We start from the raw sequence: 23115 nt of genomic DNA, 5'->3' as shown, positions 1-23115 counted from the left end.
TAGCAGGAGGGTGTAAATGACTTCCAGACTTAGGAAAGCTGGCGTCACTGGGCCGAGTCCATCAATTTTGCTGAATTAGTTAATTAAACTGAATGGTTCCAATTGGATTTTGAATAAACGCGCAATTAATCCTCCCTGTTTCGAATTTTATCGTGCTATTATCTTCCTTCCACTGTGTTTTTATGCCGAGATCTACGGATGGAGATAATGAAAATGAAAATAAATAATAATAATAATGCTGGGCACTGGGGATGAGATGATGGAACCAATGGGGCAAATGGCCCCCAAAATGTTTGGGAAACGCTGTTCTGGCTGACGTAAGCAGCTCTGAGGATCGGATAGCTGAGCGAGAAACAAAACCGTAAAGGTGGGAGTGCCCCTCTGCCCCCCTCCCTTCAGAGACACGTTCCCAAGGGAGGTGCCCTGCGGAGGGGGGGGGTGCCCATCCTTACCTTTGCACTTCCTTATTCTTCCACATGGAGGCAGACTGAGCCTTGGGCACCCGCTCAATGAAGTTGACCAGCTCCTCCATCAGAAGCCTGCAGAGAGGAGCCAACATCAGATGGGCAGGGTACAAATCTATTATTATTATTATTATTATTATTATTATTATTATTATTATCAGCAGCGAGAAAAGGCTCGGATCTCAGCCACAAGGACAAAAGACAGGTGGTTTTGATGGTACACCGCAACTGCTCTCCCCATTTCCAAAGGCCAGGGGTGAGGAGGCAGGTCCCCTTATGTAGCTCAGGTGCCACCACCCGGACTCAACTGACTCGGTGGGACCCCATGACTGGCAGAGGTATAAAAAATATTTGGGGGGGGGGGGACACACCCTTAAGGGTGAGGGAAGAAGTCCCAAAACAACGGAGGGGGGGTCACAGAATGCAAACTGATCCCTGCAACCAATGTAATTCCTACTCAGAATGGACACTTTGAAATGAATAAACATGGCTATCTTAACTACAACTTAGTTCCATGCAACCCAGAGTACCTTGGAGGTGGGCAGGTTTCGCATACTGCAATTTTTTGTTGTTGCGGGTCTCACTTGTAGAAGAAGAAGAGTAGAAGAGTTTGGATTTGATGTCCCGCTTTATCACTCTGAAGTCTCAAAGCGGCTTACAATCTCCTTTCCCTTCCTCCCCCCACAACAAACACTCTGTGAGGTGAGTGGGGCTGAGGGACTTCAGAGAAGTGTGACTGGCCCAAGGTCACCCAGCAGCTGCATGTGGAGGAGCGGGGACGCAAACCCGGTTCCCCAGATTACGAGTCCAGCGCTCCTAACCATTACACCACACTGGCTCACACACTGGCTTATTAGGACCAGATTGTAGTGAATGAGCACTCTGTGTCTGTTTGCTCCCCAGTATTAAAAATTCAAAGCAGGTTCTGGGAGGTAATGCTCAACCCTTCTTTTCCTGACATGCTAGTTTTCCACAAGCGGGGAGTGGCCTGTTTCCCCATCAGGTTGAAGAGGTACAGCCGGAAGCGGTGCAGCCTAAGCCTTCCCATTCAATCCAGCGACTTATCCTTCTGGATGGCTGAGTCGGCTAGAGCATGGTGCTGATAACACCAAGTTTGCAGGTTCGATCCCCATAAGGGACAGCTGCGTATTCCTGCCTCTCGCAGGGGGTTGGACTAGATGGTCGCCAGGGTTCCTCCCAATTCTATGATCCTGTGATTCTGCATTTACCAACTTGCGAAACAGAGGAGCGTGTCCCCGGCACGCGCAGAGGTTTTCTGTGAGCGCAGCACCGTCTAGCACCATTTAACCCCTCCGCCCCGGCCTGCCAAGCAGAGGAGCCCGAACCGATTCGCCACATTTGGGAAGAGCAGAGTCAAAACATGCAGTGCACACACTTAGAAGCCGCGAAGAACGACTTCCTTGGCTAGCTTTCAGCCGCGTCTTAAAAGCCTCTCAAGAACATTAGAGAGGCAACGCTCCTCTACATCTTCCCCCCCCAAGGCGTGGAGATAAAATGAGGCTTTCCCCCCTCACCTGCCGATTTGAACCGTCGGCTCGGTGGCGTAGACGGTTCCGGTGAAGCCGGTGTGCTCCGTAATGTAGGGCAAGGACATCATGCAGTGGTAGTTTGAGATCAGGATAACGTCCACCGTCGACAGGTCAATCAGCTCCATCTGAAAACGGAGAGCGTAAGGCGCTGTTGGAAAACGCAGCCTCCTCAAAAAGTCTTCTCCCCCTCAGAATGTAAGAGGAGGCCATCCAGCCCAGCATCCTGCTCCCCCAGTGGCCAACCGGGTGCCTGTGGGAAACCTGCAAGGAGGATTCGAACCCAAGAGCAACTCTCCGCCTCCTGTGGTTTGCAGCAACTGCTACCCAGAAGCACCGCCGCCTCCAGCTACGGAGGCAGAGTGTTGCCATCCTGGCTGGTGGCCGTCGATAGCCCTCTCCTCCTCCGTGAATTGGTCCAATCCTCTTTTAAGGCCAAACAGGTTGGTGGCCACCGCTGCCTCCTGTGGCAGGGAGTTCCAGTTTAACTATGGCATTGCTTGAATAAATGCTTCCCTTTACCTGTCCTGAACCTTTCCAACATTCAGCATCATTGGATGTCCCGGTGTTAGGATTCGAACCCTGGTCTCCCAGGTCTTAGTCCAGTACTCTGACCACTACGCTGCTCAGGGTGTGGCGAGGGCCCAGCAATCCTCTGCTTCTGGCAAGACTTTTCCCTTCACTCCAGATTTCTTCAGGCTACGTCTCACTCTCGTTTCTACTCAATTTGGCCCTATTGAGTAGTTTCTCTCTCCTTCTTGGGCCTGTTTGACCCTAGGATCCACCCAGGGGCCCATGGCAGTAGATCGTGAGACCCTTACTCTCAGGGTTGTGGGTTCGAGTCCCACGTTGGGCAAAATATTCCTGCATTTCAGGGGGTTGGACTAGATGACCCTCGCGTTCCCTTCCAGCTCAACAATTCTGTGATTCCATTCGAGGCCAAGATTTCTGAGATGAAAAGGGGTGGTGGGAAACAGCTGAAAGGCAAGGCCTGAGGCCTCAAGGATGGCCTAGAATCTCAAATATTTAAGGATCTGGTGACTTCTGTTTCAGTGTATCTGAAGAAGTGTGCATGCACACAAAAGCTCATACCAGGAACAAACTCAGTTGGTCTCTAAGGTGCTACTAGAAAGAATTTTCGATTTTGTTTTCTCAAATATAAGTTTGACTTATAATAGCCAGGTTATAATACAGTAGTCACCTTTGGGGCTGGAACTAAACCTGTCCTCTCCAGACTGTTCTCCAGGCAGAGGAATAGGTAGGTAGGATCAGCCAAGATCGGAGGAGGAGACAAAAATGATTTTTTGCATCCCCGTAATAGGAACTGTAATTGGAAATATTTACTGGTAAGGCTATAACCCCCGATTATGTTGGTCTGGAAAACTTACCAGAAACTTAAACCTCTAACTCAGTTATTATGGAGCAGCTAATGGGATTCAATAGTCGTCAAGTGGAAAAATTATCTTCCCATCGATTCGAAGGTAACAGTCGAGAAATGGGTCAACGTGGCTGCTCAAAAAACGACAGCCCCACAGCGGCTAACTTATGACCTGGTGGTTCTTTTGCTTTTTTAGGGGATGTGGGGTGGGGGGAAAGAGAGGCATTCAGTCCAAATAAATTGGAAAACCGGGTGGGAGGTGGAATGAAATAAAAGTATCTGTCGTAACCCACAACTCAGAGACTATGCGCTGGGCAGTGGAATCAGAATTGCAGGATTGTGATGGATCATCTAGTCCAACCCCCCCTGCAATGCAGGAATAAGCAGCTGTCCCACCTGGGAATCGAACCTGCAACCTCGGCGTTATCAGCGCCACGCTCTGACCAAGTGCAGGGAGGAGGAGTCAGAGTCTTCGTCCTTGGGAGAAGGACTGCCAGGGCTGTCTTCAGGACCCTCTTGACCGGAGGGCGCAGCCTCTGTCCTCTGCTGGTTCCCTGCTTCCTCAGCCTTGCAGGAGCCGAAGGAGGAGAGAGGTAGTGTGGTGCAGTGGTTAGAGTGCCAGAGAGACCGGGGTTCAAATCCGCACTCGGCCACGAAGCTGGCCGGGTGATCTGGGTCTAGTCACCGCCTTTCAGCCTGGCCTGCCTCACAGGGTTGCTGTGAGAAAGAAGCGGGGTGGAGGAGAACCGTGCATATCACCCCGGAGATCTGTGGAAGATAAAACCTGAGGAGGTGGAGCTCATGACACTACAGCCCAGAAAAGGTATGCATGGCTTTTGCTGGAGCCAAGCTCTCGAGATTCTTGCATTGCAGGGGGTCGGACTTGATGACACCTGGGGGTCCCTTCCAACTCTATGATTCGTTTTATGTGTTTAATATGCCTGGATTGCCAATGTTTTATGGGGCTTTTATCCTTTCACCTTTGCGATCTTATTGTCTAAATTATGCCAATTAAAGGCCAAATGACTCCCTGGTCCTGAATGGGGTAACTGTGCCCCTGAAGGACCAGGTGCGCAGCCTGGGAGTCAGTTTGGACTCACAGCTGTCCATGGAGGCACAGGTCAATTCTGTATCCAGGGCAGCTGTCTACCAGCTCCATCTGCTACGCAGGCTGAGACCCTCCCTGCCTGCAGACTGTCTCGCCAGAGTGGTGCATGCTCTGGTTTTCTCCTGCTTGGACTATGGCAATGTGCTCTACGTGGGGCTACCTTTGAAGATGACCCGGAAACTACAACTCATCCAGAATGCGGCAGCTAGACTGATGATTGGGACTTGCCACCGAGACCATATAACACCGGTCCTGAAAGACCTACATTGGCTCCCAGTACGTTTCCGAGCACAATCCAAAGTGTTGGTGCTGACCTTTAAAGCCCTAATTGGCCTCGACTCAGTATACCTGAAGGAGCATCTCCACCCCCATCATTCAGCCCGGACACTGAGATCCAGCCCCGAGGGCCTTATGGCGGTTCCCTCCCTGTGAGAAGTGAGGTTACAGGGAACCAGCCAGAGGGCCTTCTCGGTAGTGGTGCCTGCCCTGTGGAACGCCCTCCCATCAGATGTCAAGGAAATAAACAGCTATCTGACTTTTAGGAGACATCTGAAGGCAGCCCTGTTTAGGGAAGTTATTAATGTTTGATCTTTTATCATGTTTTTAATATTCTGTTGGGAGCCGCCGAGAGTGGCTGGGGAAACCTGGTATGATGGGTGGGGTATATTTATTTATTTATAGATAGATAGATAGATAGAGCAGGACCCTGGGAGCTCTCCCAGGACCTTAAAGGTACCCTTGCTTTGGCGTCTGGGTGGGACGCTGCCTGGCTCCCCCCCGGCAGCCTCAAACTCCTGTAAAACGCATCATGGAGGAGGGCATGGCATGGCTCACCGACTGGAAGAGCGAACAGGCCCACTCCAAACGGCAACATTTTGTTGCAGCGTCCCACTTGCATTCCCTGGCCTCTCCATCCTTCTCCCGTCCTGCCAGGAAGTTCATTTTGGCTGGAGAGGAAGTCGGGGACTTTCTGCATGCAGGAGAACTACCTCTGAGATCGCGGGGCAGACAATATGAGCCTTTGGGTCCCTTCTGGCTCCACAATTCTACGGCGCTGCCTTGTGTAGAGTCAGGCAGACAGGGCCACCAACAGAGGTGGGCTTGAAAAGAGGATTAGGCAGATTCAGAGGGGATAAGGCCCTCCGTAGCTGCTAAGCCTGATGGATGTGTTTCCCCTCCCCTGTCGGAGGCAGTATGCTTCTGAACACCAGCTGCCGGAAACCACTGGCAGGGAGAGCGCTGCTAAGCTCAGGCTCTTCTTGCGGGGCGTCCAATGGGGGCATCTGGCTGCCCACTGCGAGAACAGGATGCTGGTCTAGGTGGGCCACTGGCCTGATCCTTTAGGCTCTCCTTATGTTCTCGGGAAACCTTTGGTCCCATTTGCTCGGGACAGTCGGCTGTGACAGGCTTCCTCCCCGACGTCTCCTCCCTGACACATCTGTTGCTCGATCCTAAACCGTTGGTGTCGTGGATTGAAATCAGGGGCCTTCTGCATGCCAAGCAGGTGCTCTCGGGAGTGGTGCCCAGTGGGACTGGTGGGCTTTTCTTCTTTGCTTTTCCCCCTTTGCAAAAGGAGCTTTGCTATCCCCCCTTTGCAAAAAAGCTGCAAAACTTTTAGCTGATCCTCAAAAAAACAGGGTTTTCCCTTTGCAAAAAAAGCTGCAAAACTTTCAGCTGATCCAGAAAAAAAACCAGGGCTTTTCCCTTTGCAAAAATGCTGCAAAACTAGCTGATCCTCAAAACAAAACAAAACAAAAAACAACAACAGGGCTTTTAGAGGAGGAAAACCAGGATTTTTTTTTCTTGTTTCCTCCTCTAAAAACGAGGTGCGCCCTATGGTCTGGTGCGCCCTATGGAGCGAAAAATACGGTAATTTGCACACTCAGTAAGCTGCTGTTTCTCCCTTAAGGGGCCCGCAGCGAAATAAATGTGCAAAAAACAGCCACTGTTTGCAGTTCCGCTTTCCCTTAAATTGCAACAGGAGCCATAAGTGGCTTGAGAAATGGATTGCAAAGTCATCTAGCAAAGGGCATTATTTCAATAAGAGCCTCCCGCGAAAGGTGCGTTTTCTCCAAAGCGAGGCGGGTGGCTTGAGAATCCTCCGACCGCTGCAAGCCTCTTTGAAATCAACGGAGGGAAGCAGCGGGTTCGAGACCCCCTTTATGGTTCCAGCTGGGGGCCGAAAGTGGGGTGGTCATGGTTTGGCACCCAGGCTCCTGGGAAGACTCACCTCCGGCAAGCAGAACTCTGGAACGGAATCCACAAACGCCCGGCCGGCACAGTCCTTCAGCTCCTGGGAAATGGGAGGGGAGGAGAAGGGAGAAGACGCTCAGCTGAAAAGGAAGACATCCGAGGCTAGGTGACAGCGAGGACAGAGGAGCACACTCTGGGTTTCACCTGCCGGTGCTTACAGGTGAAACTCGAAAAATTAGAATATCGTGGAAAGGTTCATTTCTTCCAGTAATTCAACTTAAAAGTTACAGGTAGGTAGCCGTGCTGGTCTGCCATAGTCAAAACAAAATAAAATAAAAAATTCCTTCCTGTAAAAGATAAAAGTACAAAAGTACTTTTCTGTACTTTCTGTACTGTACTGAAATTTCCAGCCATGGCCCTGGTGCGAGTTCTGAGTCGGAGATGCAGGACACCATAGGCCTGCCCCCCGGCCCCCGAAACCGCACCCCCAGATCCAGTGTACGATTGGTCTTGTTCTTGCTTTATACTGGAAGGAATTTTTTTTATTTTTTATTTTGTTTCAACTTAAAAGGTGAAACTAATATATGAGATAGACTCATGATATACAAACCGAGATATGTCAAGCCTTTATTTGTTATAATTGTGATGATTATGGCGTACAGCTGATGAAAACCCCAAATTAACAATCTCAACTTAATCATCACAATTATAACAAATAAAGGCTTGACATATCTCGCTTTGCATGTCATGACTCCATCTCATATATTAAACTCCAGTAGCTAATGAAGACAATTGCTTACATAAATGAACTTTTCCACGATATTCTAATTTTTCGAGTTTCACCTGTATAGGCTGGGATGGCCAAACAGCTCGCAAGCTGTATCCGAACATGCGGCCGTTGCAAAGGGCTGTAGCTGAATGGATGGGCGACTGCCCACCTTGACACCCTCCTCAGGCATGGCATCGGCGGCAGGCAGGGTTGGGCATCAGGGTCTGCCGAAAATCGGGGCCAGCCCTGTTCTCTCCCAGAAATCTCCACCAAACCTTTCTTTCCCTTGGCACTTCCTTCCTTCCTCACATTCTGTAATTTCACTCTGTTGGGTTTCAAGATGGAAACTGCCCTGCTAGTTCCTCCAGACATCCACATTAATATTCTCCCAGGCCTGTTAAATTAGTCTTTCTCCCTTTGCTTAGTCCGACAAGTTGGTTGCTGCGCATGCAAATAGGTCTGAGATGAGATTGGAGCAATGGCTGCTTAGACAATGAAGGCAGCAATTGGTGCATGGACTATGCTGCTATACAGTTCTCCACACGGGGGAAAGGGTTTTTTTTTGGGGGGGGGAGCTCCCCCCAAAGTTAAAGGTTGCATGTTTACCAAACAGCGCATAACATTTACCCTCCCTCTACAGTGTCCCCCCCTGGCTTCAGCTCTTAAGAAATTCTAGCAATTTTTTGGCAAGTTCTAACAAATGAGCAATTACTTCAAATGGCAGGAGGTGCTTAACCTCATCCAGATATGTTAAAAGGTGAATTATGGGTAGGCTGGGTGAATTTCAATGTCTCCTCCAGTCTTGAAAACAATGGCCTTTCTCCTTATATGACAAAGCACCCACCTTTGACCCCAGACTCCCGACTGCGTGGAGAACTGGTCAATTCATTTGTCATTCTAAGCAAGCGCAACAGTCAATATAAGAAGCGCAGCAGGATTCATAATTAAAGGCGCCCACTGCAGGCAGCACCTCCAAGAGGCTTCCGATACGATTGTGGAACGCATTGTATCCATGCGGCTGACGGGGCTTCTTGCAATGTTCAGAGATTCAACTTGCGCCCGGCACACTTGTGCATTCCCTGCAAGAACAGGATGCTGGACTAGATGGGCCTGACCCTGCAAACACTTCTTAGGCTCTTAAGAATTCCTCCCAAAGTCTCCAACAGAGTCCAGGGGAAAAGCACGAGGGGCGAGGAGACATTTCAAGGTGCAGCGATACCTTGGTTCTCAAACAACTTGGAACCCAAACGCTGCAAACCTGGAAGTAAGTGTTCTGGTTCGAGAACTTTTTTCGGAAGCCGAACGTGCTCCGTTTTGAGTGTTGCGCTTCCGATTTGAGCGCCACACTTCCATTCTGAGTGCCACGCTTCCGGTTTGAGTGTTACGCTGACGTCTTTCTGTCTTTGCTATTTATTTCGCGTTTCTGTTTTTGCGGCTCTTTTTGTTTTTGTGACTGCATGGAACCCAGTTCAGCTACTGATTGACGGATTGTGTGACTGCAGTACATTGTTTATTGCTTTCATTTTATGGAATGGTCTCGTTAGATAGTAAAATTCACGTTAAAATTGCTGTTTTAGGGGTTGCTTTTAAAAGTCTGGAACAGATTAATCCATTTTGCATTACTTTCTATGGGAAAGCGCGCCTTGGTTCTGGAGCGCTTTGGTTTTGGAACGGACTTCCGGGACGGATTAAGTTGGGGAACCATGTTACCACTGTACTCTTTTTTGCAAAAGATAATAATATTTTTGTAAATAATAATATTTTATTATTAATTTTGTAAAAGACGGGGCTAAGAATCATAAAGAGCAGGACTCAAAGGATTTGGCCTTTAAATGCAATTGCTTTTGGCAACACTCTTGCTTTTCTCCCCAGTTAAATCGGAGTTTGTCCAAGCTCAACGGTGCTGGCTAATTAGCCAGGTTCGCTGAAAAACCCAATCCCAGCCGTACATTACCTTGTCTAGGAAAGTGCTCCCATCTTTTAAGATCCAACCAGGGAGCTTAGATAGCCTTGGACTGCAGGAAAAGGAACGAAAAAAGCTGTGTTAATGGGTTTTAAGACAGAATCAGCACCCATTTTCAGAGAACGGCATAATACAACGTCCGTGTATAGGGCGGTATATAAGTTGAATAAATAATAATACAAAATAATAATACTTCCTGGGCCTTACCATTAATGGATTAAATTTTAAATCCTGGGAAGCCAACAGCTTCCAAACAGTTTTCAAGGGCAGCCCCTCGCGCAACACATTGCAGTAGTCTAATCTTTCAGCTCCATTCCTGTTAGTATTTTTATTTATTAAATTCAAACAAATTATTTATTATATTCAAACATACAGCCAGCACGTGTGGAGACAAAGTCAGAAAAGCTAAAGCACAGAATGAACTCAGGCTTGCTAGAGAGGTTAAAAGCAACAAAAAGGGCTTTTATGGGTATGTCCGTAGCAAAAGGAAGAACAAGGAAACAGTGGGGTCACTTAGAGCAGTGTTTTTCAACCACTGTTCCGCGGCACACTAGTGTGCCGCGAGATGTTGCCTGGTGTGCCGTGGGAAAATTACTTTATATATAGTCAATATAGGCACAGAGTTAATTTTTTTTAACATTTTCTAATGGTGGTGTGCCTCGTGATTTTTTTCATGAAACAAGTGTGCCTTTACCCAAAAAAGGTTGAAAAACACTGACTTAGAGGAGAAGATGGTGAAATGCGAACAGGGGACAGAGAAAGGGCAGAATTCCTCAATGCCTTCTTTGCCTCAGTCTTCTCCAAGAAAGAAAACAATGCCCGACCTGAAGAATATGGAGCAGATGGACTGGATTGGCCCTTGTGGTCTCTTCCAACTCTATAATTCTATGATTAAATTTGCATACTAGCCTTCATCCATAGATCTCAGAGAGGCTCCTACTGGGAACCTTGGGAGGAAAGTGATCAGGCTCTCTGTGGTTTTGTGATACAGAGGTAAGGGGAAGCTGAGAGCAGTTGGACATGCTTCAAGTTAAGAGAAAGGAGATTCCGACTAAACATCAGGAAGGACTTTCTGATGTCCAGAGCTGTTTGGCAGTGGAGCCGTCTGCCTCGGGAGGTTGTGGACTCTCCTTCCACGGAGGTTTTAAGCAGAGGTTGGGTGGCCATCTGCCATGGATGCTTTAGCTGAGATTCCTGCATCAAAAGGGGTTGTACCAAATGACCCCGGGGGTCCCTTCTAACTCTACGATCTACCCAAGGAGTTGAGAAGGACCAGAGCAAGGCTCTGAACCATTGAGACTACCTCCTCCATCACAGCCACCATGCCAGGACACCACGAGTCTCTGTGGCAGAAAAAGGGTACCAGCAACATCTGGGGGGGGGGACATAGGTTTCCTCACCCCTGGAATAAACACATACTCTTTAAAGAGAGGAGGAGATGAAGAGGTGAGCTGCTTGCCCAGGAACATTACGCTCCTCCCTGATAAGCACAAGATGTTCCCTTTCGATGATGCAATTTGCAAGAGGGGAGTGGGAGGGGGGTGGACCAACGTCTCCCGCGATATTGAGGCTCTCTTCCCAGAAGCCTCCCAAATAAAGCAACTCTCGCCGACGGGCTCCTGACAGTGTAATGAAGTGATTGATTAATCCTAAATAGCTCGACACGACACATAAATAAAACAAGCAAATGTGACGCTCCCTCCAGACAGGAAAGGTTAACAGCCTCCCTGCGACTGGATTTCAGCATCTCTGCAGTCGGATCCTGTTACAGGAGGAGAAGCTTCGATCGTTCCAACCTGCTTCCCAGAACCACGTACAGGCTCCTTACGAAAGTAAAGCCACGCTCCTTGGAAAATTAGTTCTGGTGGTAGTGCGATCACATCTATTACTATTAATTATTATTATTTGTATTTATTTATTTATTTATTTATTTATTTATTTATTTATTTATTACATTAATTAGACACCCTTTACCCTAAGATCTCAGGGCAGGTTACAGTTAAAAACAGTTTTAAAAAACTTACGATCACAAAAAAGGAACCCAGGAATCTGTACAGGGCAGCTCTCCATGTGGGTGCAATCTGCTTGTACGGTCCGAAGGTCAGGGCATGCGTGGTCTGAAGGGGCGTGCTTAGCACATAAAAAGAGCACTGTTGGATCAGGCCGACGGCCCATGTAGTCCGGAGGCGTAACATGGGTTGCCGGTGCCCGTGACGGGGCAAGTGTTGCATCCCCACCCCCCGTGGACTGGGCAGCAGTCAGTCCCTTTGCCAGCCGGCGTCTGATCAAGGGAGACTCTCCTTGCAAATTAGCCCCGACCTGGGAGCAGAGATAAGGCAGAGAAATGTGAAGCCAGGAGTGCCCCTGTCCCCTTGCCCTCCCGTGACAGTCATCTCGGTTGCTTCATTTGAGCTGTGGCAAGGATTTCCCAGTGCACAGGAATCGGGACCCACCGGGAGACCACTTCCTTTTCTGATTATGTTGAAGATCCTGCAACATATCTTTTTTTTTAATTTGTGGGGTGGGCTGGTGTGTGTGTGTGTGTGTGTGTGTGTGTGTGTTGGGGAGGGGGAGATATACGCCTGGCATGCTTGCACTTTCCTCCTGCCTCCCATTTATCTCTCCTTGCACGAAGAAGCCAGAAAAGATGACAGATCTGTGACCTCACTTGCGCTCAGCCGCTGCCGCAATACTTTACTGAAGCTTAGAATAAATTATCTGGAAAACCGAATCGATAAATCCATAAACCGTTTTCCATCTACTGAGCCAAAGGACGTTATTTTGATAAAGGGAATTTTTAAGTGGACTAAGTCTATTTATGCTATCGGGCGACGCTGCATGATCATTTGAAGAAAAAAAAAACCCTCCTCTCCCAGGCAAGTCACCTCCCAGAAAAAATGCCATCACCCCCGCCCCCTAAACTTCTCCCTCTCCAAAATCTAGCTTATGAAGCGGAAAGCAGAACCGGAAAGTATGCAAGGAGCCTCGGGACGTACCTCTGGACCAAAGGCAGGGGGAGAAAGTTGAGCGTCGAGGTCATATCCAGCCCACAGTCGAGCATAATGGTGGTCGATTTGAACTTGAGGACGTTGCATGGCAGCGTTGGGTGTCCGGACAGGCAGTACTAAAGGAATGAAATGGGATCCAATAAATAACCATCCCCAATAAAAGCAAAAGGAATTCGCAGGCCTGGGAGAGAGGAAGCAGCTTTGCCAACACGTCTGCTGTCCAAAAACCCTCACCATATTTTAAATAATCTCATAACAGTTCAAGGTTAGCATCACCTGCCCCCCCATTCTCTTTGACACTTATTCACTGAGCAAAATTTACACGGCGCTTGATCGCAAGTAGGCGGTTTACCAAAAAAGAGAGGAAAACAAAAATGCAAAGATGCAGAATCAAAAACAAGCCTTCTGTAATGCACTATATTTCTTGAAGAGCACCTGTTAAAACTATGGCGAGCAGTCATTTGAATTTGCTCCAGAACAGTTAGCATTTCAGTAACTATTGTGTGGCAATTTGCATTGTATTTTGTTGAACAGCAACATGGGGCATTGAAGTGCATTGGACAGCAACTGCTTCATTTGAGGAACTATGGCTTCTCTTAACTCATTTGTTACTTCACCTATGTATTTGGGGTGGGCTTCATTGGATCATTCACTTACAGCTAGACTGGTGACTGGGAGTGGCTGCCGAGACCGTATAACACCGGTGCTGAAAGACCTACACTGGCTCCCAGTACGTTTCCGAGTGTGGCGCTGTGGTCTAAACCAATGAGCCTAGGGCTTTCCAATCGGAAGGTCGGCGGTTCAAATCCCTGTGACAGGGTGAGCTCCCGTTGCTCGGTCCCTGCTCCTGCCAACCTAGCAGTCCAAAAGCACGTCAAAGTGCAAGTAGATAAATAGGTACCACTCCGACGGGAAGGTAAACGGCGTTTCCGTGCGCTGCTCTGGTTTCGCCAGAAAGCAGCTTAGTCCTGCTGGCCACATGACCCGGAAGCTGTTCGCTGGCTCCCTCGGCCAGTAAAGCGAGATGAGCACCGCAACCCCAGAGTCGTCCACGACTGGACCTAACAGTCAGAAGTACAATTACCTTTACCTTTAAGCCCTATCAAACACAGTGAGGTTTATTTCAGAGTAAGCAGGCATGGGATTATGTCTGAATTGTGTGTAGTTTGTGTCATGCCCCCCCTTCCTATTATGTTTCTCTCTGTGTGTGATTATTGTGTATTTCTGCTATATGGTCGTTCATAAATGCCATACGTAGTTCTTGTTTTAATTCAAAAATCCAAACTATAAAACTGTAGAAAATGAAAGGAATTTTTTAAAAATGTGTTCTACCTGGTATAGAATGTTTGCTGTCTTATCCTGGAATGATTTCACCATCAAGTGGATTTGGGCTTGTTGCCTGCATTCTCTTTGCCTTAACTCTCACCGTGTTTGCATTCTTCTCCCTCGCACACAAATGCACCCATGTTTGCATATTATGATTTCATACGCTTGGTATTATTTGAGTCTCAAAGAGCTCTCTGGTAACGTACTTAAGGGAATAAGCCAGCCTTCTTTGCTTTGGACTTGGCACGGTCAGAGATCGAGATGATCTCCCTCATCGAGATTTCCCTCTCTTCCATCTTGGGCGATGGGTAATGCTTTTCCGCTTAGCCTCAACCTGTGTTCCCATCAATACCTCTTAAGTGGTTGCATGAACCTGCCTCTCCTGCAAGGTTGTCCCCAGGCATCTGACTGCCCAAACTTTGGACAATCACTTGGTCTCCTTTCCTGCCGTCTTCTGCCAACCAAGGCTTTTTGGTGACAGACCCGAGAACGATATATCTTGCACTCCAGCTGTTTCTGCTAGTAGTTTCTGGCGATCCTCCTCTTTGCAAAAGGGTCCTTTTTGTTTGTAAAGATCTAGTGCAGAGGTTGGCAACCTCCGGCCCATGGGCCAGATGCAGCCCACAAAGGCCATTTTACCGGCCCATGAGCCGCCCGCCAACTGAGCGCCCACTCGGCAAGCCCCCCGCGCATGGTGTAGTGACTTGCCGAGCGGAAATTGCATCTGCACACGTGCAGATACTGGAAATCACATCTGCGCATGTCCAGACGCCAAAAATCACTACTGCGCAGGCGCGATTTTCGGCGTCTGGGCATGTGCAGAAGTGATTTTCGGTGCCACAGACATGCGCAGACGCGACTTCCAACATCGTGCTGTGCATGTAGACGCTCTCTGTGGGCTTGCTGACGCCTGATCTAGTGGCTCAGTTAGTTCAGACCAAATTGTGAAATTGAGCTCTGCTCCTTCTGCTATGACAACAACAACAACAACAACAATTTATCATTTATACCCGGCCCATCTGGCTGGATTTTCCCAGCCACTCTGGGCGGCTCCCAACAGAATTAAAAGCACAATTAAAAGTACTTCGCCTCTCTATTGCACCCCTCTTAGATTTTCCAAGTCATGAGGCTGCCGTGATAGGAGAAGCCACAACTCTAGACCAGGGGTGGGTGTCATGCCCCAGTCAGGGGTCTCCTCATCAGAGGAGGACCAGGAGCCCCTGACCTTACACCAATCCCTGGGTATCTGAAGAAGTGTGCATGCACACGAAAGCTCATACCAAGAACAAACTCAGTTGGTCTCTAAGGTGCTACTGGAAAGAATTTCCTATTTTGTTTCGACTATGGCAGACCAACACGGCTACCCACCTGTAGCTGTATCTGGAGTGAGGCACCAGGATCCTTCAATGAAATTGAGGAGAGGGTGTCTGCACCCAGGTTGGCTCCAGCCTCTGACATTGAGGTCCTTAGCCCAAGCGAAAGACACCAGATCAAATCCCTTCACATCTGGAGAAGTGTCCCATCCAAACTGACAACATCCCCTTCCCTCACAGAACCTGGACTGAAAAGAGCTCCGTTCGCTGAGTTGCTGAACATTTTAAGCCATCACTGCAGCTTAGCCAATCAGTGATAGGAGCATCATTGCCACTCATGTAATAGATATATAGAATATAGATTAGTAAACCTGAGCAGCATTCCTGTTGCACGTGACTCGCCCTTTCTATTAATACTTTTCATGAGATGGACTCACTAGGAAGTTTCCAATAATAAATGTGAAAATGTTCCATTATTAAATCACTTCTGTCGCCATGGTTGCTCGGACTAACATTTGTGATGCCTCTTTATTTATTTTTTTGTTTGTTTATACATACCTTGCCCGGGCGGCTCACAACAGAATTTTAAAAGCACAATAAAATGTCAAACATTAAAAACTTCCCTAAACAGGGCTGACTTCGGATGTCTCCTAAAAGTCAGATAGTTGTTTATTTCCTTGACAACTGATGGGACGGGCGTTCCACAGGGCAGGAGCCACTACTGAGAAGGCCCTCTGCCTGGTTACCTGTAACTTCACTTCTCGCAGTGAGGGAACCACCAGAAGGCCCTCGGAGCTGGACCTCAGTGTTCTGGCTGGATGATGGGGGTGGAGACGCCCCTTCAGGTCCACTGGTCCGAGGCCGTTTAGGGCTTTCAAGGTCAGCACCAGCACTTTGTTTTTTTTGTTTTTTTTTATAAGAATTTATTGATTTTTACAACAAACAAATAAAACACCCACATTAACCCAACACCTAACTGAAAATAGACAAATACATACACACCAATAATTCTTCTTCTTGTATCATCAAAAAAAGATCTTGATCGAATCTTGGCACAGACTTCCCCTGCCTTTCACCTTCGTTTCTAATACCAAATATTACTTTAATAACAACATATAAAGAATTAACACCTAATCTTGTTTTATAACATGCAAAAATTTAACAAAACTAACTTAACAAAAATTTAATCATATTATAACTTCATATTAATTCCACACAAAATTCTAGTTCTTAACACATTATTCTCAATTTAAATCACAACAAATATCCTCTTTCTCTATAACTGCTGTTAATAACAAAAAAATTTATATCTCTTTTCTTAGTCCAAAAACTTTAAATCTTGACACGCCGGATTCAGGTTACCATAGTTTATCATTTTTTCTTTTTACCGTTAATACAGTTCACCCTATCCCCCTTCTGTCCATTTTCTTTAGTCGTCTTACTCCAGAGCCGCTCCTCGAAGTGTCATTTTTCCTTACAAGTCCACAGATCCAGACAAAAACCAAAACAGTCCTTGCATAGAGCTTCAGGGTGCGCAAATCCTCTTCTTCCAGCTTCTCCGGTTCACCATACCATTCCTCTTTTATTTGTAGACACAATTTTTTCACCGACGCTCCCGGGCTCTCACCTCGAGGGTTAGATATAAGAATTCTCCTCGTCCTTTCATTTTTCCAGAGTCGCCAGACCATTCCATCCTGTTCTTCAATCATCCCCTTCAGTTCCATGCCCAGGCTCCCTTCCAATGCAGCCATTTCTTGGAAAGTCTCCTCTGTGGGATATATCTTTTCTGACATGTCCCGGTTCAAAATCTCCAATTTTCGGTTGAGCAGTTCCAGTCTCAGTATAGTAATCCTTTGTTCACCACTCATCTCACAGTTCATCACCAGATCGAAAACAAAACCCAGCATGGCAGAAGCGGGCATAGGTGTCAAATTAGAGTTTCGATTTTCAAACTTCTCCATCTTAATGCCAGTAACTTTCCACTCAATCACAATCTTTCGCGGCCATTTTCCCTGTATCCAGGGTGCAAGAACCACAGATTTTAAAAAGAGATATTATCCACAAACTTGTTCCCCAGAGGGAGATCAAAGAAGTCTCACTTGTCAAAGTTCAAATACTTTGTAGCCATCACTGTAACAGCAGTCTCTCAAACTGGTTACTTTCTATCCCCCGAAGGGAGGGAGGCAGGCTTCCTTTCCAAATGTCACCCGGGTCGTTAAAAAAAGTACAAAAACGAGTCCAATCCACTACTCACGGCCACCGGGTTTCTTTAATTCCAAACTTGACAGGTAGAACATTGACGCTCGTCGCGGGGGTGACCGCCGCTCCGCGTCCCGGTTGGGGCATGTCCCCTATAGCCCGGCTCCGTTGCCCCTTCACCCCCACTCCCCCTTTACAGGGGGAGCGAGGGAAGGGTTCAGAGCCATAGTGGGCACAGCCGGGGAGCCCGGGGTGCAGGACGCTCTTCCCGCACCCCACCGGAGCCCCGCTTTGCGGTAGCGGGGCTCCAACCCCCGGGACGGACTGGGTCGCCTCGCAGCCGAGGCAACCCACGACCGCTCCGCGATGGCGTCGCCGCCGGAAGTCCAGCACCAGCACTTTGAATTGTGCTCAGAAACGTAAAAAGGTAAAGGTAAAGGACCCCTGACAGTTAAGTACAGTCGCAAACGACTCTGTGGTTGCAGCGGCGCTCATCACGGGAGCTCACCCTGTCGCAAGGATTCGAACCACCGACCTTCCGATTGGCAAGCCCTAGGCTCAGTGGTTTAGACCACAGCGCCACACCAGGGATGAGGAACCTCCAGATGCTATCCTGACTTTTCTGCAATTAAATTGCATGGGGTTCCCTCAGCCCTGAGGGGTTCTAACATTATGAGAGGGGGGAGAAAACCCTCTCTCCTCCTGCGTGTTTTAGATTGTAAACCCGTGGGGAATGATTTGTGCTGCAGTTTAATTATTGCACAGCTCCTAGAAATTTTCAAGCATTTTTATAATATCACAGAATTGCAGGGGTTGGAAAGGGCCTCGAGGGTCATCTAGTCCAACTCCCCTGCGATGCAGGAATCCTTCACCCAAAATGGGACTCGAACCCACAGCCCCAAGCTTACGAGTCTCATGCTCTACTGACTGAGCTATCCCAGCATCATAATAATGGGCACAAATGCTATGACAGAGGATCAAGGGTGTCTTTTAACGTTAAATCCATGCTGTATGGAACCCTCAGATCTGAAGTTGTCTGTTGGATTTTGGACTATGAGTATGTATTATTACTCCAGGGGATTCTGAGGAAGCAATGGCTGTTCATCTGGTTTGTTTCTGGTGGAGAGGCAAGGTGTTTTCACATGTGAGAATTAAATTAGCTTTACTTAAAGTGAGAAAGCACATGCGATTTTAAAACAGCTCTCTTCCCCAATGTCTCCTGCAATGGCTTAAATAAAAAGATGCATCTTCCAGGATCGAAGTCAGGGTAGTGATGTTAAATTCTCGAGAATAACCTTTTGGAGACTATTACCGAGAATATTCTCGATTGATGAGAATATTAGAGAATTTTCATTTAAAACAGGAGAATATTCATTTCAATGCATTGAAAATGATATATTTTTAATGCACTGAAAATGATATAACTAGTTAATATACATGGGTAAACCTGTTCAGATGGCAACCAAAAACTGTACAGATATTCAATGGGGCAATGCAGTGAATTCACACTTTGATTTTTTGCACCAAACTTGAAATTGAAAATTCAACGTGAATGACTCACGTTAATCACTAAGCCTGCCACTAACCGTATATTAAAGCTACCTTCTGTAAAAAAAAAATCACACTGTATGGCCAAGGGTATAGAATTGCTAAGAATAAGGTCACACCAAAATAGGGGGGGGGGGGAAGGCTATTACATATGGTTGAAATACATACGAATTCAAATGTTCATCAAAATAAATGAATGACACAATGCCCAGTGATGTAACTGGATTAAAATATTAATAATTATTATTCATTACTTACACTGGCAATATCACAGCTTGACTTATTATTTACTAGATTTTTTAAATGTGGGTTGTAAAACTGGTTCTTACACTAGAATTTACAGTTTGTGGAGAATATTCTCCGGAGAATTTTCTAGCAGATTCTCATTCTCGAGAACATTCTCTGCAGAATATTCTCACCTCACATCACTAAGTCAGGGTCCATCTAGCCTAGCAACCTGCTCCTAATAGCGGCCAGCCGGATTCTTCTGGAAAGTCCTCAAGCAGCTCTCCCACTGCTTTCCCCCAACACCCAAGTTCTCGGAGGTAGACTGCTCCCAATAAGGAGGTTCCATTGAGATATTGTGATTTCCCCTCTACAGATGTACCACTGGTCCTGTTGACCTTTACAAATCTGTCTAATGGGGAAAATGTGTATCTCCAGATTTTGGGAGATTGCAATTCCCATAATCCCTGGCCATTGCCAGTGCTGGCTGTGGACAATGGGAGTTGGGAATTCAACATCACGAGGGGCCACAACCGTTCCCCATTTCTGCTTTAACGCCATCTTGTAGCAGGGAGTTCCACAAGCTTCTTGTGTTTTGCATGAAATACTTGCGCTTGAATTTATGACCAACCATCAATATTCACACGACATAAATAATATGCAACGGACACTAAAACGGTGATTTCTTTGGAGTCGTGCAACTACTATAAAACCTGAGGCTCATAAATCCCGAGATTTCCCCCTTCTTTATAGGAAAGCTGCAAAATGCAAAACAGACTAGGACTGATTGCCCGTTCCCAAGCCTAGGAATAATGCTTAACAGTTGTAGGGTACATTTCTAGCGTTGTTGGCACTTCATTGCCAATAAATCTTAGCAGCAACCCTGCAAACTCTCTTTTAAAACCACCCAGGTTGGTGGCCATGGCTGCCTCGTGCGGGACTTAAGTTTCCTAGTTCATGAAAACTTTTATTTCTCTTCTCTGTCCCGAATCCTCTGACATCCAGCTTCATCGGACGTCCGCAAGATCTGCTGCTGCGAGAGATGGAGGACAGCTTTTCTCTCTGCCCAATTCCTCCACGCAAGGCGGAATTCCATCCGACTTTTGTCGCCTCTCACTCACGGCTTCTCCAAACTGGAAAAAGAAAAGTCTCCCAAAACTGCAGCAACACAAGCCCCCTGGATCATTCGGTTAAAGGAAAACCGAGGAAAGGGGACGGAATCATAGAACTGTGAAGTTGGAAGCGAATGGGGAAACTGTGGCTCTCCAGATTTTGGGAGGTTGCAATTCCCATAATCCCTGGCCATTGCCAGTGCACGATGGGAGTTGGGAATTCAACATCACGAGGGGCCACAACCTTTCCCTATTTCTGCTTTAACGCCATCTTGTAGCAGGGAGTTCCACAAGCTGCTTGTGTTTTGCATCTTCTTGGAGAGAGTTGGTCTCTAAGGTGCTACTAGAAAGAACTTTCGATTGTGTTTTGCATGAAATACTTGCGTTTGAATTTATGACCAACCATCAGTATTCACACACGACAGGAATAACATGCGACGGACACTAAAAAACGGTGATTTCTTTGGAGTCGTGCAGCTACTATAAAACCCGAGGCTCATAAATCCCGAGATTCCCCCCTTCTTTATAGGAAAGCTGCAAGATTCTCAGCTAAAGCGTCCCTGTCAGACGGCCACCAAGGAAGGAACGAGGCTCTTTCACATATATATATATATATATATGAATCACAATAGCCACCAGATTAAATCTCCGCACCCTAAAGAGAGCCAAGGTCTACCTTGCAGGGTTGCAGGGCGTGTGTGTGTCCCCCTCATGCCGGTCCCCCGCCTCCCAACCAGCCACCCCAACTCACCAGCTTCATGCTTCACCCGGCTATTATTTGCAAAGGACCGTCCCCTTTCCCGGCCTAGGCCTCTCCCCCCCCAAAGCACGCTGGGATATGTAGTCTCCCCGTGGTGCCCTCCTCATCCCGTCCCCGAATGAAGTCATGGGCAGCCGGGCGAAGAGCATGCCGGGAACCGTAGTCCCCTCTTAGCTGCGTTTCACCCCGACGCCGACCTGATCATCGCTCTCCCGCCTCCTGCCGCCCCATTGGCGCGGCGGCGGCGGCGGCACGCGCGGGGGCCGCCGGGAGTCGTAGTCCCCGCCCACCCAGCCTGCGCCGGCCCACTTGGGATAGGAGGACTACAAATCCCAGGGCCTCCCCGCGGCGGCAGGTGGGAGCTTGGATGTTGATATCAACATGGCGCTTGTCAGACAGACAAAGGCAGCCAGTCTGGTCTGATTGAGCTCAGAGGAGAGCAGGGAGGAGTGGGAGGGGTTTTTTCCCCTTCTCTTCCTTGGGGGGCGCCAGGGGAAGCTGGGGCTGGCGGCTTGCAGGGCTTTGCACACACCCCTGGGCACACTGCCCCCCCCTCATTTTATTTTTGCAGACCCCCCCTGCAAGGAAAAGGGGGAGAAAAAAAAACCCACCAAACCAGCCTCTTTCCTTTTCTATATTTTGGGAGCCACCCCCCTCACCCTCCCCAACTCCTGCTGTTCAATGGTCAAGTGGAGAAGGAAGAAAGCAGGACCCAAAGGTGAGTTGTCCTTTTTGGCAGGGAAGGGCATGATCTGGGGTGGGGAGTTGTGGGGTGGGGGGTGGAAGTGATCTTGCAAAAGGGGAGAGGGAAGCGGGGCATGACTTCCACCACCTCTTCCTCCCCTCCCCCCCCCCGCTCACCTCTTTTTGGGGGTTCTGGTGGTAGGAATTCATTGCAACCTTTGGGAGTTAGGGGGTGGGTGGGAGGGAGGTGGCAAAAAGTGGCTCTTTTTTATAAAATGCACCCTAAGTAACTTTTGTTGGGTATGAGAATTTATAAGAGTCCATGGAAGGAGGGGGGATGTTTTTCCTTCCGAGTTGTGTGTGTGTGTGTGTGGCGGGGAAGTCTTTTGCAAATAGCTTTTTTTTTTTGATGGGGGCTATTTCTTATTTTTTTAAATTTTTGGTGTGGAAGTTTTTTAAAAACCCAAGGAATACGGGTGCCTCTTTCTTTCCCCTTGAAAGGTCTGGTTTAGGGGCAAAAAGAGGTGGGGATGAAATGCCTGGTTGGGTGCTTGCTCATGGTCACTTATCACTGGTTCTAGTTGCCTCTTATCTCACTTTAGCCAACCTTTTGGGAAGCAGGCAAAGTGAAATGAAAGGTTGCATTTGCCTGCAATCGTCTTGATGTGCACATATGTCTTGCGTGGTTCTGGTGGTCCTGAACTGGGTTGAGAGACCGTTGTCGACGATGCCGATCATGTTTATTCTGGATTAATTACTTGAAAGGGAAGATGTGATGTTGCCTGGATTTTAGTTTGCGTTTCCCTCTCCCAAGCATCTGAAAACCTTCGGCTTAACAGAGCCCTGATAATCTTTGCATTGAATTCGCCAGGCAAAGCCACACCAGTCTGACATGATTGTTTCCTAACAAATGTGCTCTTGCTTAGGTCAAGGTGGTGATCCCTCAGGGCATGAGAAAAGTCAAACAGGGATGCTTCTCTCTCCTTCAGTGCAAACCACATGAACAAAAAAAATCCTGTTTTGCATGATGTGTGGGATTTGAATGACTTGTGTGTGATGATGGCAGGATGGTTTGTGCTTGCTACTTTACGGCTAGGGTTTACTGGGATCTTAGGAGCGAGACCAATGACAAATTCTTTTTTGATGATCTTGCAGGGCAGCTGTCATCATCTTGACGGTCCTAGTACTTTTCAGAGTGCCTGCAATGGGGAATTATTATTATTATTATTATTTTAAGTAATGAAAAAAAAGGATATTAGGTTGGGAGGTTGGGTTTCATGTCTGCCAAGTCTTGCTGGGGAATTGGTCTCAATACCGACAGGGGCAACTGATGCTCTGCTTACAGGCAGCTTTAGCTAAAGCTGCATTAATCTCAAACTTTCGTATTCCTATTGCCTTGAGTGCACTAAAAAGAGCTGAAATATTTTGACCTCACTGAGTTGTGAACTGGACTGCACAGGAGGCAGGGAAGGTTTTCGACACACAGCTTGTGCTGTATAAGAAGCTGTTCTCTATTTT

The 23115-nt window shown here is 47.6% G+C and overlaps 1 protein-coding gene across 1 annotated transcript in view; it reads right to left on the bottom strand.

The window, feature by feature from the left end:
- Positions 1-20913, bottom strand: part of INTS9 (integrator complex subunit 9) — a 71282-nt gene extending 50369 nt beyond the window's left edge. Inside the window, exons 1-6 of the mRNA XM_033145180.1 lie at positions 20905-20913; positions 12419-12546; positions 9414-9474; positions 6728-6790; positions 2000-2139; positions 453-539 (exon numbers count right to left, since the gene is read on the bottom strand). Of these exons, the coding sequence (XP_033001071.1) occupies positions 453-539; positions 2000-2139; positions 6728-6790; positions 9414-9474; positions 12419-12546; positions 20905-20913 (488 nt within the window). The remainder of the gene's footprint in view (positions 1-452; positions 540-1999; positions 2140-6727; positions 6791-9413; positions 9475-12418; positions 12547-20904) is intronic.
- Positions 20914-23115: the final 2202 nt, after the last annotated feature.

This window comes from Lacerta agilis, chromosome 3 (assembly GCF_009819535.1).
Source record: "Lacerta agilis isolate rLacAgi1 chromosome 3, rLacAgi1.pri, whole genome shotgun sequence".
NCBI classification, from domain to species: Eukaryota; Metazoa; Chordata; class Lepidosauria; order Squamata; family Lacertidae; genus Lacerta; species Lacerta agilis.
Note: the sequence above shows the minus strand (reverse complement) of the source record. Positions and strands in the feature narration are given on the sequence as shown.